This window comes from Tyto alba, unplaced genomic scaffold, assembly GCF_018691265.1.
Source record: "Tyto alba isolate M040663 unplaced genomic scaffold, T.alba_DEE_v4.0 Super-Scaffold_23, whole genome shotgun sequence".
NCBI classification, from domain to species: domain Eukaryota; kingdom Metazoa; phylum Chordata; class Aves; order Strigiformes; family Tytonidae; genus Tyto; species Tyto alba.
The window spans coordinates 28106790-28119952 of record NW_024881297.1 but is presented as its reverse complement, the minus strand read 5'-3'; the positions used below and the strand labels follow the sequence as shown (position 1 = coordinate 28119952).

The window sequence follows — 13163 nt, the reverse complement described above, 5'->3', positions numbered from 1 at the left end:
GGCCTCCCCCTCACCCCAAGACCCAGAGAGATGGGGATTTTCAACCCCAAAACCCGGCTCGTGAACGGACAAGGGGCCATTTCCCACGGCCGGGGCTCACGGCCTCGTCCCACCAGCTGCCGGCGATTGGGTTTCACCGGGGCCGGCTGTGCAGAGCAGGCAGCGAGCCTGGCCGCTCGTCACCCCATCTCCAGGATTTTATTTCGGGTGCAAAGGGCCACCTTCCAGCTGGACGCCGCTCCCGGCGGCGCAGCCACGGAGCGCGAAGGGTTTTCACGGCCAGGGTGTGGGGGAATGGGGGTGTCAGGCAGCAACTCGGGCATCCAGAGGAGAATATTCCTTGTTGGGACGATTCCCTCTGTGCCAAACCACCGGCGCCGGGAGCCCTGCGAAGGGAATTGCACCCAGGCTCCCGCCGCGGAGCATCGGCTGTCAGCACGTGCCGAGAGCCGGAGCTGGCGGCTGGGCAAGGTGTGAGCCCCAGCGGGGTGGGGGTGGGGGGGTCCCACCGTCACCAGCAAAGGTCCCCAACTGGGCAGCGACTCCGTTCCTGGTGGAAGGAAGGGGCAAGAACTGGGCTGGGGTGGTTTGGGGGCTCCCACAGGCGGGAGCTGCCGCAGTTACGCCTAAAAACACCAAGCCCCGCCCCCCCTCCCCGATACACCCAAACCTCTCACCCCCCGGCACACGCAAAGCCGGGTTGCAGGGAGGAGCAGGGCAGCCCCCCCCCCCCGAGCACAGCAACCCCGGCAGCCACGCCGTTAGCCCGGGCATGCTTGTCAGTTAACAACGGAAACAGCAAAATAAATTCCTCAGCCCTCCCCAAGGCCGCAGGGGCTCGTTTGCGTGCCTGGAGCGGGCTGGGCTTGCGGGGCGGAATCTGGGGTTATTTTTACCCATTCCCGGGTTTATCTTTGGCCACATTTTCTGCTCCGAGTTCCTGGAGCTGTGGCCAGAATTCGCCCGCTCGGAGAGCGAAGGGACGAGGAGCGGCCGGCGGGGATAGGGAGTGGGTTGCCCCCGCCGGGGCTGTTTTGGGGTAGATGGAGGAGAAAAGAGTCAAGGCAGCGGCCCCGCGCCCTGCCGACCCCTTCCCAGCAAACGCCGCCTTTCCCTGCCCAACGCGAGGGGATGACATGGTCTTCCTCCCCCTCCTCCTCCTCCTGCAGCACCGGCGCCTGGCCAAGGGCCCAGCCCCATCCTGGCTCTCGGGCCGATTACGGCCGGTGAGCTCAGCCGCATCCCAGCATTTCTGCCAGCTCACCCTTCCGGCACGCCGCAGGATAATTTAATTTTCCTGGTGCGTTTCACTGGCAGCGGCTGCATCCCCGGAGCCCGGCCTGCTCCCTGCCCACCCCCCCACCCCCCCCCCCCCAAACCAGGGCACATCCCGGCAGCCCGGGCACCGCCCCGACCTTGGGACGCCCTCCCGGGGATGAGTCTGGATTATTTGAGATTTGGTCCCACTGCAGCCGGGAAGCGGGTGGGAGCTCGGGGACAGCACCCAAACGTTCCCCAGCACAAACCCCTAGAGCCCCCCACACCCCCAGCCAGGCCCCTATAGCACCCACAGACCCCAGCCAGGCCCCATAGCACCCAGCCAGGCCCCTATAGCACCCACAGACCCCAGCCAGGCCCCATAGCACCCAGCCAGGCCCCTACAGCACCCACAGACCCCAGCCAGGCCCCTACAGCACCCACAGACCCCAGCCAGGCCCCTACAGCACCCACAGACCCCAGCCAGGCCCCTATAGCACCCACAGACCCCAGCCAGGCCCCATAGCACCCAGCCAGGCCCCTATAGCACCCACAGACCCCAGCCAGGCCCCATAGCACCCAGCCAGGCCCCTACAGCACCCACAGACCCCAGCCAGGCCCCTATAGCACCCAGCCAGGCCCCTACAGCACCCACAGACCCCAGCCAGGCCCCTACAGCACCCACAGACCCCAGCCAGGCCCCATAGCACCCACAGACCCCAGCCAGGCCCCATAGCACCCAGCCAGGCCCCTACAGCACCCACAGACCCCAGCCAGGCCCCATAGCACCCAGCCAGGCCCCTATAGCACCCACAGACCCCAGCCAGGCCCTTACAGCCCCCTCAGCTCCCCACTCCCTCTAGCAGATCCCTATAGCCCTGACGTGTCCCTGTCACCCTCACAGGCCACCCCCCAAACCCCTATAGACCCTGTGGGCCCCTGTAGCCCCCTCATGCCACCAGCCAGGCCCCTGTAGCCCCTTCAGGCACCTATAGCCTCCACACAGGCCCCTACAGCCCCCTGGGGCTGCCAGTTGGGCTCCTATAGCAGTCACGCGGCCCCTATAGGCCTCCAGGTCCCCGTACCCCACCTCTGGGCCCCTACAGCCCCCTGGGGCTGCCAGCCAGGCCCCTATAGCCCCCCCGGTTCCTCCTGCACCCCTTCCGGGGCCGCAGGGGGCGCGGCACAGCGGTGACGCGATGGTGACGCGGCGGTGACGCGGCTGTCAGGTGACGCCATGCTGTCCCGGCTGCTGAAGGAGCACCAGGCGCGGCAGAGCGAGCGGCGGGAGCTGCAAGGTGAGCCCGCCCCCTCCCCGTCCCTATGGCGACCGGTCCCGCCCCGCGACGTCCGATTGGCGGCGGGCGCTGCCACTCACAGTCCGCGGCAGGGTGGGCCGCGCGGGCGCGCATTCCATTGGCCGGCGCGGCTGTCCGTCAAGGGTGTTGGTGCTAGGGGTTGGGGGGGGCCGTGGCGGTGAGGGGGCCGGGCGGGGTGGCGGGCAAGGTGGAGCGTGATGTCACCGTTCCGCGTGGTGGCGTCACGCGGCTCGCCCGCTGGCGTCACGGGCAGCCCGTGCGGGGCCCTGACGGCCGCGTCCCCGCAGAGCGGCGGCGCAGGGATGCCATCGCCGCCGCCACCCGCCTGACAGAGGCCCTGGTCGATCACCTCAACGTGGGGTGAGGCCGAGACACCCGGCCGGGACACCCCAAAACCCGAGCAGGGACCCCCCCAAAACCCCCGGCCGGGACCCCCTAAAACCCGGGCAGGGACCCCCCCCAAAACCCCTGGCTGGGACCCCCCAAAACACTCGTCTGGGACCCCCCCCCAAGCTCCCAGGCAAGGACCCCCGGAAACCCTGGCTGGGACCCCCCCAAACCCCCGGGCAAAGAACCCCCAAAACGGCGGCCAGGGATCTCCCAAACTCCCGGACAAGGATCCCCCAAAAACCCCGGCCGGGATCCCCCCAAACCCCGGGCAGGGACCCCCGAAAACCCCAGGCAAGGACCCCCCCACCCCCCCACCCCCACAGCTGGGACCTGCCAAACCCCGGGTAGTGACCCCCCACAACCGCGGCCAGGGATCCCCCAAACCCCGAGCAAGGACCCCCCAAAACCCCAGCCAGAGAACCCTTTCCCCCCCCCCCCCATCCCCCCAACCAGGGACCCCCCAACCCCCCACCCCTTCCTCCTCAAATTCCCTGGCCAGGGTCCCCCCCAAAACCCCCAGCCCTTCCCCCCTGAAACCCCCCCGGGTACCCCCTGAGCCCCCCCAGCCCCTTTTACCCATGCAAACCCCAGCCAGAGACACCCCCACCCCCAACCTTGGTGCCCCTTCCTCCCCAAAAACCCCCAGCCAGGGACCCCCCTACACCCCCCCAGCCAGGGATCCCTTCCCCCCCCCCCCCCCAATCCCCTGCTCAAGGACCCCCTTGCGCCCCTTTTCCCCCCCCAGTCCCCCCCCCCCCCATCTCCACTAAATGGCTCCTCAGTGCTTTGGCTTCCCCCACCCCCCCTCCCAGGACCTCCCCCGCCCCCCCATGTCCCCCAAATGTGTGTGTGTGTCCCCCCCCCGGCAGAGTGGCTCAGGCTTACGTCAACCAGCGGAAACTGGACCATGAGGTGAAGACGCTGCAGGTCCAGGCGGCCCAGTTTGCCAAGCAGACTGGGCAGTGGATCACCATGGTGGAGAACTTCAACCAGGCCCTCAAGGTGGGGGTGACACCCCCCCGCGCACCCCCCCCCCAAAAAAAAAAAAAAAAAAAAGGCACAGGGCTGGAGGGGGCGGGGGGTGCCCTTACCCCTGGTTTGTCACAGCGGAGAAGCAGCCCTATGGGAACCACCCACCCCCACCCCCCCGATGTCACTGGTGTGGGGTCCCTGAGCCCCCACAGAGCTGCGGAAGGGCGAGGGGGGAGCCCCAAATTTCTCTGAGAGCCCCCCCCCCCATCAAAAAAATCCCGGCAGGAGATCGGCGACGTGGAGAACTGGGCCCGCAGCATCGAGCTGGACATGCGGACCATTGCCACCGCCCTGGAGTACGTCTACAAGGGGCAGCTGCAGCCCCCCTGCTCCTGAGCTGCGGCCCCCCCTGGCCCCCCCACACCCCGGGGCGCCCCCCCCCTTTTTTGCCACCACTCCTGTTCCCGGCAGATAAGGGGGGACGGGTGGCTGCGCTGCCGCAGCAGCTCCCGGCTGCCTCGGGGATCCCCCCCCAAAACCAGCAAGTGGGTGGAATAAAATGGTGTTTGGGGGGGGCTGGGGGGGGGGGGGGTAGCCAGGCCAGGCACAGCCTTAGCTGCCCCCCACCTCCTAAGCCCCCTCATCCTCTTTAACCGCTTAACTCGGGTTCTGAGGCCCCTTTTTCTCCCAGACAAAGGGGCCCTTTTGGGCTCTAATCCCCCCCGGGGGGGGCCCCAGCTCTGCCCCCCCCCCGCCAGGGCTGGGAAGGGGACCCTGGGAAGGTTCACCTTATGGGGGGGGGAGACGGGGGGGTGCCCTCCCTCCCAGCGCCTCCATGGTGAGGGTCCCCCAACAAGGCGAGGGGTGTCTCTGCACCCCCCTGCACCTAAGTGTGTCCCCCCCGCCACCTGGAGCTGCACCCAGCAATAGTGGGGGGGTCGGGGGGGGAGGGTTCAGCCCACGGTGAACTTTGGCTGCGGGCTCTGCCCCGGCGCAGGGGGAGGAGCGGCTGCAGCCCCCCCGGCTCAGACAGCCACAGCCACAGCAGCGCCCAGAGCTCTCTGAAGGTAGGGGGGGGCTTGGGGGGGGGCTCCCCTCTGCACCCCAACCTGTGGCAGCAGCAGCCCCCCCCCCCCCCCGCTGCTGTCTGGAGGGGGCGGGGGGGGCTGCTGCTGGCCATCCCCTGCCCTCATCCATCTTGGCGGACCCAGGGCAGATTTGGGGTGTGTGTCCCCCCCCCCCCGAGCCCCCCCGGACAGGGAAGGGGTGTGTGTGTGGGATCAGCCTGCCCCCCCTCACCCCCTCCCAGCCCCAGTGGGTTTGTAACCCCCAGTCAGTCCCCACTGCTGGGAGCGATGCGGGGATCCTGACCCCAGCACAGATCCCCCCTAAATGGGGGGCGGAGGAGGGGAACAGTCCCCCCCCAGGGCTTCTTTATCGGGGGGGGGATGTGGGGTCCCAGGGGCAGCTGTGATGGCATGGGGGGGGGGGGGCTCACCCCCACCCTGAGAGGATGGGGACCACCATCCTGGCACCTCAGCACCGACCAGGAGCCATGTGGGGCCGGTTCTGAGCTGGGGGGTGTGTGTGTGTGTCAATCACCGCCCCCCCTTTTCCCATCCCTTACAATTGGGGGGGGGGGGTGTGGGGTGTGTCTGACCCCCATAGTGTGGGGCAGGGGATCTGGGGGTCCCCTGCACGGGGAGGGGTGTGTGGCTTTACCTGGCGCACGAGGAGCCAGGGTTGAATTTGGGGGGTGCAGGGGTTGATGTGGGGAGGGGGGGGGGGGGGGGCAAAGCCCAGGATATCTGGGTTCCACCTTCCCCCCCAAACACCACCCAACCCCCCCCCCCCCCCCAGCCCCCTGCCATGTGGCTGTACATCTTACTGGTGGCACTGGCCTGGGCGCTGGGCTGGCTGGTGCGGGACCGCCAGACCTTGCCCTCGGTGAAGGACAAACACGTCTTCATCACGGGCTGCGACAGCGGCTTTGGCAACCTGCTGGCGCGGCGGCTGGCCCGGAGGGGCTACCGTGTGCTGGCCGCCTGCCTGACCCAGGACGGGGCCGACGGGCTCCAGCGGGGCTGCCCCGGCCACCTCCGCACCATCCTGCTCGACGTCACCCGCTCCGACAGCGTCCGCCGGGCAGCAGAGTGGGTGCGGGCAGAGGTGGGCGAGAAAGGTGAGGGGAGGGGGGGGCAGGATGGGACCCAGAAGGGGTGCTGAGGGGAGACACAGGGTCCTAGGGGAGGTGCTGGGGGGCAGAATGGGACCCAAGGAGGTGCTTGGGGGCAGGATGGGACCCTGGGGGTGCTGGGGGGGGCAGAATGGGACCCAAGGAGGTGCTGAAGGGCAGGATGGGACCCAGGAGGGGTGCTGAGGAGGGACACGGGGTCCTAGGGGAGGTGCTGGGGGGCAGAATGGGACCCAAGGAGGTGCTTGGGGGCAGGATGGGACCCTGGGGGTGCTGGGGGGGCAGAATGGGACCCAAGGAGGTGCTGAAGGGCAGGATGGGACCCAGGAGGGGTGCTGAGGAGGGACACGGGGTCCTAGGGGAGGTGCTGGGGGGCAGAATGGGACCCAAGGAGGTGCTTGGGGGCAGGATGGGACCCAGGAGGGGTGCTATGGGGCAGGATGGGACCTGGGGGTGCTGGGGGGGGCAGAATGGGACCCAAGGAGGTGCTGAAGGGCAGGATGGGACCCAGGAGGGGTGCTGAGGAGGGACACGGGGTCCTAGGGGAGGTGCTGGGGGGCAGAATGAGACCCAAGGAGGTGCTTGGGGGCAGGATGGGACCCAGGAGGGGTGCTGAGGGGGGACACGGGGTCCTAGGGGAGGTGCTGGGGGGCAGAATGGGACCCAAGGAGGTGGAGGGGAGCAGGGTGGGACCCAGGAGGGTGCTGAGGAGAGACACGGGGTACCAGGGGAGGTGCTGTGGGGGCAGGATGGGGCCCAGGGAGGTGCTGGGATGCAGGATAGCACCCAAGGAGGTGGGGGGGGGGGGAAGGATGGGACCCGGCGGGTGCTGGGGGCGGGACCGGGTCCCACCAGGGGCTGGTGGAGGAGCAGGAGGGGTGGGCTCAGGAGAGGTGCTGTGGGGCGAGAGGCTGGGCCGCACCCAGGGGTGCTGGGGGGGCAGGATGGGCCCTGCCTGGGGGGGGGGGGGGGGGCGGGGAGCCCTGGGGAGGGGCTGTAGGGTGGGGTGGGGTGTTGGTGTCCCTGCAGGGGGGCTATAGGGTGGTGGTGGGGTCCCTGCAGGGGGTCTATAGGGTGGGGGGGTCCCTGAAGAGGGGCTATAGGGTGTGGGAGGTGTCCCTGCAGGGGGGCTATGGGGGGGGGGTGTCCCTGCAGGGGGGCTGTAGGGTGGTGGTGGGGTCCCTGCAGGGGGGCTATAGGGTGGGGGGGTCCCTGAAGAGGGGCTATAGGGTGTGGGGGGTGTCCCTGCAGGGGGGCTACGGGGGGGTGGGGTGGGTGTGCCTGCAGGGGGGCTATAGGGTAGGGGGGGGTCCCTGCAGGGGGGCTATGGGGAGGGGTGTCCCTGCAGGGGGGCTATGGGGTAGGGGGGGGTCCCTGCAGGGAGGTTATAGAGTTGGGGGGGGGGGGGGGGGTGTGACCCCTGCAGGGGGGCTATAAGGGATGCATGTTGGGGGGGTCCCTGCAGGGGGGGGGGCTATAGGCCAGGCAGGAGGGGGGAGGTCCCCACCAGGGCCAGGCTGGGGGGGGGCGGGTCCCAGGGGATGTGCCCTGGGGCAGGGACCCCATCCTGCATCTGTCTGTCTGTCTGTCTGTGTGTGTGTGTGTCCCCAGGTCTGTTCGGGCTGGTGAACAACGCGGGGGTGACGCGCCCCATGGGCCCCACGGAGTGGATGGGGGTGGAGGATTACCGGCGGGCGCTGGCCGTCAACGCGCTGGGCGCCGTGGAGGTGACGCTGGCGCTGCTGGGGCCGCTGAAGCGGGCGCGGGGCCGCGTCGTCAACACCTCCAGCGTGCTGGGCCGCCTGCCCGCCGCGGGCGGGGGGTACTGCCCCTCCAAAGCCTGCCTCGAGGCCTTCTCGGACAACCTGCGGTGGGGGCACCCCCAAAACAACACACACCCCACACCCCCCCAAACCCCCTCCTCCCCCGGCGCTGAGGGGTGTCGTCTCTCCCAGGCGGGACATGTACCACTTCGGGGTCAAGGTCAGCATCGTGGAGCCCGGGTTCTTCAAGACGCCGGCGACCGACCTGGAGAGCATCGAGGGGTCCCTGCGGCAGCTCTGGGGCCGCCTGGCCCCCGAGACGCGGCTCAGCTACGGCGAGGATTTCTTCCACAAGTGTGAGTGGAAGGAGGGGGGGGGGGGGAGGACAGCACCCGCTGCCTCAGTTTCCCCCACCTGCAGGCTGCCTGTGCCTGAACCCACTCCCCAACTGCCAGCCCTGCCTCAGTTTCCCCCGGCTGCAGGCTGCCTGACCCCCCCAGATCTGATCCCTGCCTCAGTTTCCCCCGGCTGCAGGCTGCCTGACCCCCCCCAGACTTGAGCCCTGCCTCAGTTTCCCCCACCTGTGGGCAGTCTGCGCCTGACCCCCACTCCTTGACCCCCCACCCCCCCCCAGATCGGATCCCTGCCTCAGTTTCCCCCGGCTGCAGGCTGCCTGACCCCCCCCAGACTTGAGCCCTGCCTCAGTTTCCCCCGCCTGCGGGCAGTCTGTGCCTGACCCCCACTCCTTGACACCCCCCCACCCCCCAGATCTGATCCCTGCCTCAGTTTCCCCCCAGTTGCAGGCTGCCTGTGCCTGACCCCAACTCCCTGAAGCCCTTCCCCTCCCCAGATCGGATCCCTGCCTCAGTTTCCCCCGGCTGCAGGCTGCCTGACCCCCTCCCAGACTTGAGCCCTGCCCCAGTCTCCCCCGCCTGTGGGCAGTCTGCGCCTGACCCCCACTCCTTGACACCCCCCCACCCCCCAGATCTGATCCCTGCCTCAGTTTCCCCCCAGTTGCAGGCTGCCTGTGCCTGACCCCCACTCCCTGAAGCCCTTCCCCTCCCCACATCTGAATCCCTGCCTCAGTTTCCCCTGCCTGCAGGCCTCCTGGCACCCCCCCTCCCTGACACCCCCCCCCTCCCCAGACCTGAAGGTGCAGCGCCTCATCATGACGGCGCTCTGCGACGGGGACCTGACCAAGGTGACGCGCTGCGTGGAACACGCGCTGGGGGCCCGGCACCCCCGCACCCGCTACAGCGCCGGCTGGGACGCCAAGCTGCTCTGGCTGCCGGCGTCCTACCTGCCCGCCTGCCTCGTCGACTTCGTCCTGGCCACCATCCTGCCCAAGCCGGCCCACCGCGTCCGCTAGTCCCCTGCTGTGGCCACCGACCGCCCCCCGCAAAGCTCCAGGACCAACCCCCCCCCCCCCCCCCCCCAAAATCTGCAAATAAACCGCCCAGGCTGGGTGCTGGGTGATCCGCCGCCCGCCGTGCTCGTCGCTGCGGTGGCCCCCGTGGGGTTTGGGGACCGGTGGTGGCTTTGTCCTGGAGCCCCCACCCCCGATGTGACCTGGGGGGGGGGGGGGATGCAGGTAACAACACCGCTCCCGGGGCTCCCCCCCCTTGCAGGGATGGTGCCACCGGCAGCCCCCGCACAGCCCGGTGTCCTGGGGACACAGCCCCGAGCCGAGCCGGGCCCCCCTGCTGCCCCCCCTCCCAGCACTGGGGGACACCCACACCAAGGCCAGACATGCTGCCCCCCTCGCCCCCCCCCCCGCATCACCATTGCTCCCAGTGGGCCCCAGTCCCTTCCCAGTCGGGACGTCCCAGTCACAGGACTGGGCCCCCAGCGGGCGCAGGGGGACACGCAGCTCTACAGAAGCTTTTCTTTTTATTCCCAAACCTGGGGACCCCCCCCTCGCCCCGACCCCCCGCTGGCACTTGGGGAGGGGTCCAAGGGCAGCGACCCACCCCCGGGCAGGGTTTGGCACGTGGGGGGCCCTGCCCCAGTGCAGCTCGTGGGGGGCAAGCAAGTGGGGGAAGCCCCCTGGGCCCCCCCAGGTGGGGGGCAGCGAGAGTTGGGGGGGGGGCCACGGTGCCCGTGGGGGGGCTACATAACCTCGTAGCCGCTGCGGATGCCCTTCATCAGGCAACAAGCGAAGATGATGCCCAAAATCTGGAAGGAGAGAGGGGAGTGGGGTGACCCCCATCCTGTGGGGCCCCATATGGGCGGGGGGGGGGGGGGGCGCTCAGCCCCACACAGTGGGGGGCTCAGCCCCAAGTCCTACCTCAAAGAAGGCGATGCCCAGCGCGACCGCGGCCACGATGAGGATGTTCTTCTTCATCCAGGCTTCGATGCTTTGGAGGCAGCCCTGGGGGCGCAGGGAGAGGTCAGGGGGTGGCCAGACCCCCAGGGCATGGCGTGGGGGGGGACACAGGGTTGGGGGGGGGTGGGGTGGGGGGGTGGAGTGTCTCACCTTCTCGTAGACAGTGGCGGGGCTGGGGCGGACGTTGCAGGAGGTGGTGTTGACGCGGCAGCAGGACCGCGGCACCGTGTTGTTGACCCTGAACCGCTCGATGGTGGCCCAGTCTGTGTAGTTGTTAGCTCCGCAGCAAGCAAACTGGTGGGGTGTGGGAGGGGGGAACAGGATGACCCCAGGGGGTCCGGGGGGGGCCGAGCCCTTCATGCCCAACCCACCCCCCCCCCCCCCAAGTCACTCACATCCCTCTGGAGCTCGTCCATCGCCTCTGTCAAGGGCTGGTCCTCCCCGTACTTGCGCATCGCGTCCCACAGCCCCTCCTCCAGCACCGAACGCACCTGGGGAGGGGGGGGGGGGGCGGTGTCAGGTCAGGGAGAGGCATTGAGGGGGTAGGGTGGGGTGGTCCACAGCACCCCCAGCCACTCCACGCCCCCTCCCCACGTGTCCCCACCTTGTCCTTGAAGACGTATCCGGCGATGGCGGCGGCGATCTCCACCAAGAAGATGATGCTGAGCAGGATGGCGAACTGCGGCGGGGGGGGGGGGGGGGGAAGGAGAAAAACAGGGTGGGGGTCAGGGGGTGTGTGTTGGGGGGGGGGGGGGGGGTGTTGTTCAGGTGGGGGTCAGGGTGCTCACCGTGGTGACCATGCAGTAGCTCTCCTTCCAGGCGCCGCAGCAGCCGAAGAAGGAGATGAAGAAGATGATGACGCCCAGCACCAGGATGGCGACGGGGGAGCTGGAGGCGGAGGCGGCGCTGACCACCAGCGCCTTATCCAGGGCCACTTGGGCGTAGATGCCGATGGCGATGAGGGCCACGCCGCATACCTGGCGGGGGGGGGGCACAGGGAATTGGGGTGCACCCCCAGAGCCGGCGGGGTGTGTGGGGGGATCACCTGCAGCTCACCAGGAACAGGGCAGGGGGGGTGGGGACGGGCGGTGAGGGACGCTGGGGTTTGGCTGCGAATTGGGGATCCCCTTTGTAGGGGTGATTGGGGGGGGGGGGTGGGGGGTGTTCTTGGACCCCCCCACCCCCCACCCCACTCAGCACAGCGATGTCCCGATGGCGGGGGCTCGGTGGTGGGAGGGGGGGGCCCTGGTCTTGTCCCACGGCGGGACACTCCCTGGCTGCGGTGAGGGGGGGGGGGGGCCGGGCTGGCGGCCGCAGGAACGCCGGGAAGTTCGGCCTTCCGGCCACGGCGAGAGGCCTCGGAGGGGGGACCCGGCGCCAGCCCCCCGCCCCGGGGTGGGGGGGGGGCCCACGGGCTGAGTGGGGGGCCCCCACCACACACACACACACACACATTGTCCCGGTGGGCACCAGCAGCCCCACTCCCACGGGAGCCAGGACACCCACGGCTCTTCCCAGTGCTGGGACAATCCCGTCTCCGGCACACACACACCCCCACCCCCCCACGGGTGGCACACCCCCCCACTCCCCCCCCCCCCCCTCCCCGGCCTCAGTTTCCCCGTGGGAGTGGGGGGGACACCCCCCCCCCGCCCCCCGGTGCCGCTGGCCCTGTTTGCTCGCTGGGTGTGGGTAAACAGAGTCCGGCCCGGCCGCCTGCTGCACAAACACTCCTGGGGGGGGCAGAGGGGGGGGCTGGCGCCGGTGTCCCCGTCATGTGTGTGTGTCTCCCCCCCCGGGCCCCCCAGGGGTGACTCAGCCCGGCAGGATCAGGGTGGGGACTGGGACGAGTCACTCCCTGTGTGTGGGGGGGGACAGGATGACGGCCGGAAAGGCGCCTGCCCCCCCCCACCCCCCCGCTGTGTTGTGTGTCCATCCGTTCCGCCCCCCCCCCCCCCCACTCCCCCGCACCCCGCTACGGCCGTTGGGCTCCTCGCGCCTCTTTCCTCACCCCGACTTCCCCAAACCCGTGCCCTGCCCCACACGGGGACCCTGGAGCCGGGGGACACGGGGGGGGGGGCCCCGGCCACCCGTGGGGTCCCCACCCTGACCCCGGGGCTGGCTTTCCCAGGGCCGGGGTGTGCCAGGCTCGCCCAGCCCAGCCTCGTTACCCCTGGAACCTACTGATGGGCGGCGTGTGGTCGCACCGCTGCCCGGTGCCAGGCTTCTCCCAGAGTGGGCAGCCTACCCCCTGCTGCCCCCCCACCACACACACCCCCCACCCCCCCCATTGCAGCCCCCCCCCCCCCGGGCAGCAGGGCCCCCCCCCCCCCCGCACTCCCCACAGCCCCCAACTCAGGGTCTGCAAGGTAGGGGCCGGCGGGTGTCAACGGGGCTGTATTGGGGGGGGATGATGACGTCAGCGGGGGGGGGAAACACGGCGGGGGGGGGTGGGTGACTGCTGCCAGCCACGGGGCTGGGGCGGGCTCGTCCCCAGCGGGGGAAAGGCCGGACTGCCGGTCCCGGTGCCCCCCTCCCCGGTGCCTCCCCCGGTCCCCACTCACCCAGAAGATGAAGTTGAAGACGAAAACCAGGAACTTCACACATTTCATCCCACCCTCGACCGCCATGGCCCGTCCTGCGGGAGCCGCCGCCTCAGCCCCGGTACCGGCACCAGCACCGGTACCGGCCCCGATCCACGCCTGGCCCGGTCCCGGTCCCGGTACCAGTCCCGGTCCCAGCCCCCCCGCCCTCCCCGCTCCCACCGTCCTGGACCCGGCCCCGCTCCCGGTGTGCTCCCCACCCGCTCCCGGTGCTCCCGGTGCTCCCGGTGGCCCCGTGCCCGCTCACCGGCTCCGCCGCTCCGCCGCCCGCTCCGCGATCATGTGATGGGGCCGGGGCGAGTCAACCCCGGGCCCGCCCCGGGCCCGCCCCGGCCCCCGCCA

At 70.1% G+C, this 13163-nt stretch overlaps 3 protein-coding genes across 4 annotated transcripts; 2 read left to right on the top strand and 1 right to left on the bottom strand.

Moving 5' to 3' along the window:
- The first annotated feature begins 2448 nt into the window (after nucleotides 1–2448).
- BLOC1S1 (biogenesis of lysosomal organelles complex 1 subunit 1) lies at nucleotides 2449–4599 on the top strand. Its single transcript, XM_042796913.1, has 4 exons — nucleotides 2449–2555; nucleotides 2864–2936; nucleotides 3836–3968; nucleotides 4224–4599. Exons 1-4 carry the CDS (start codon nucleotides 2495–2497, stop codon nucleotides 4332–4334), a joined length of 378 nt encoding a protein of 125 aa, XP_042652847.1. The 5' UTR covers nucleotides 2449–2494; the 3' UTR covers nucleotides 4335–4599.
- Nucleotides 4600–4695: 96 nt separating this feature from the next.
- On the top strand, nucleotides 4696–9361 carry RDH5 (retinol dehydrogenase 5). Its single transcript, XM_042796910.1, has 5 exons — nucleotides 4696–5005; nucleotides 5799–6120; nucleotides 7744–8002; nucleotides 8088–8251; nucleotides 9041–9361. Exons 2-5 carry the CDS (start codon nucleotides 5808–5810, stop codon nucleotides 9262–9264), a joined length of 960 nt encoding a protein of 319 aa, XP_042652844.1. The 5' UTR covers nucleotides 4696–5005; nucleotides 5799–5807; the 3' UTR covers nucleotides 9265–9361.
- Nucleotides 9362–9766: 405 nt separating this feature from the next.
- Nucleotides 9767–13158, bottom strand: CD63 (CD63 molecule). Of its 2 annotated transcripts, none has more exons than XM_042796911.1 (8): nucleotides 13069–13158; nucleotides 12783–12856; nucleotides 11010–11198; nucleotides 10826–10900; nucleotides 10617–10712; nucleotides 10372–10515; nucleotides 10183–10266; nucleotides 9767–10070 (listed from the first exon to the last, which is right to left on the bottom strand). In XM_042796911.1, exons 2-8 carry the CDS (start codon nucleotides 12846–12848, stop codon nucleotides 10005–10007), a joined length of 720 nt encoding a protein of 239 aa, XP_042652845.1. In that variant the 5' UTR covers nucleotides 12849–12856; nucleotides 13069–13158; the 3' UTR covers nucleotides 9767–10004. The 2 variants fall into 2 exon arrangements, with proteins under 2 accessions (XP_042652845.1, XP_042652846.1); XM_042796912.1 differs by having other exon boundaries at nucleotides 13022–13072.
- Between the last annotated feature and the right edge of the window lie 5 nt (nucleotides 13159–13163).

What these genes read in the sequence shown, in the direction of transcription:
- BLOC1S1 (XM_042796913.1), top strand. Translation starts at nt 2,495, where the DNA reads ATGCTGTCCCGGCTGCTGAAGGAGCACCAGGCGCGGCAGAGCGAGCGG. An exon ending in GTCGATCACCTCAACGTGGG is followed by an intron (nt 2,937 to 3,835) that starts GTGAGGCCGAGA and finishes CCCCCCCGGCAG; the next exon opens with AGTGGCTCAGGCTTACGTCA. An exon ending in ACTTCAACCAGGCCCTCAAG is followed by an intron (nt 3,969 to 4,223) that starts GTGGGGGTGACA and finishes AAATCCCGGCAG; the next exon opens with GAGATCGGCGACGTGGAGAA.
- RDH5 (XM_042796910.1), top strand. Translation starts at nt 5,808, where the DNA reads ATGTGGCTGTACATCTTACTGGTGGCACTGGCCTGGGCGCTGGGCTGG. An exon ending in GGCAGAGGTGGGCGAGAAAG is followed by an intron (nt 6,121 to 7,743) that starts GTGAGGGGAGGG and finishes GTGTGTCCCCAG; the next exon opens with GTCTGTTCGGGCTGGTGAAC. An exon ending in CGAGGATTTCTTCCACAAGT is followed by an intron (nt 8,252 to 9,040) that starts GTGAGTGGAAGG and finishes CCCCCTCCCCAG; the next exon opens with ACCTGAAGGTGCAGCGCCTC.
- CD63 (XM_042796911.1), bottom strand. Translation starts at nt 12,848, where the DNA reads ATGGCGGTCGAGGGTGGGATGAAATGTGTGAAGTTCCTGGTTTTCGTC. An exon ending in GATACGTCTTCAAGGACAAG is followed by an intron (nt 10,713 to 10,825) that starts GTGGGGACACGT and finishes CCCCCTCCCCAG; the next exon opens with GTGCGTTCGGTGCTGGAGGA. An exon ending in TGGACGAGCTCCAGAGGGAT is followed by an intron (nt 10,516 to 10,616) that starts GTGAGTGACTTG and finishes ACACCCCACCAG; the next exon opens with TTTGCTTGCTGCGGAGCTAA.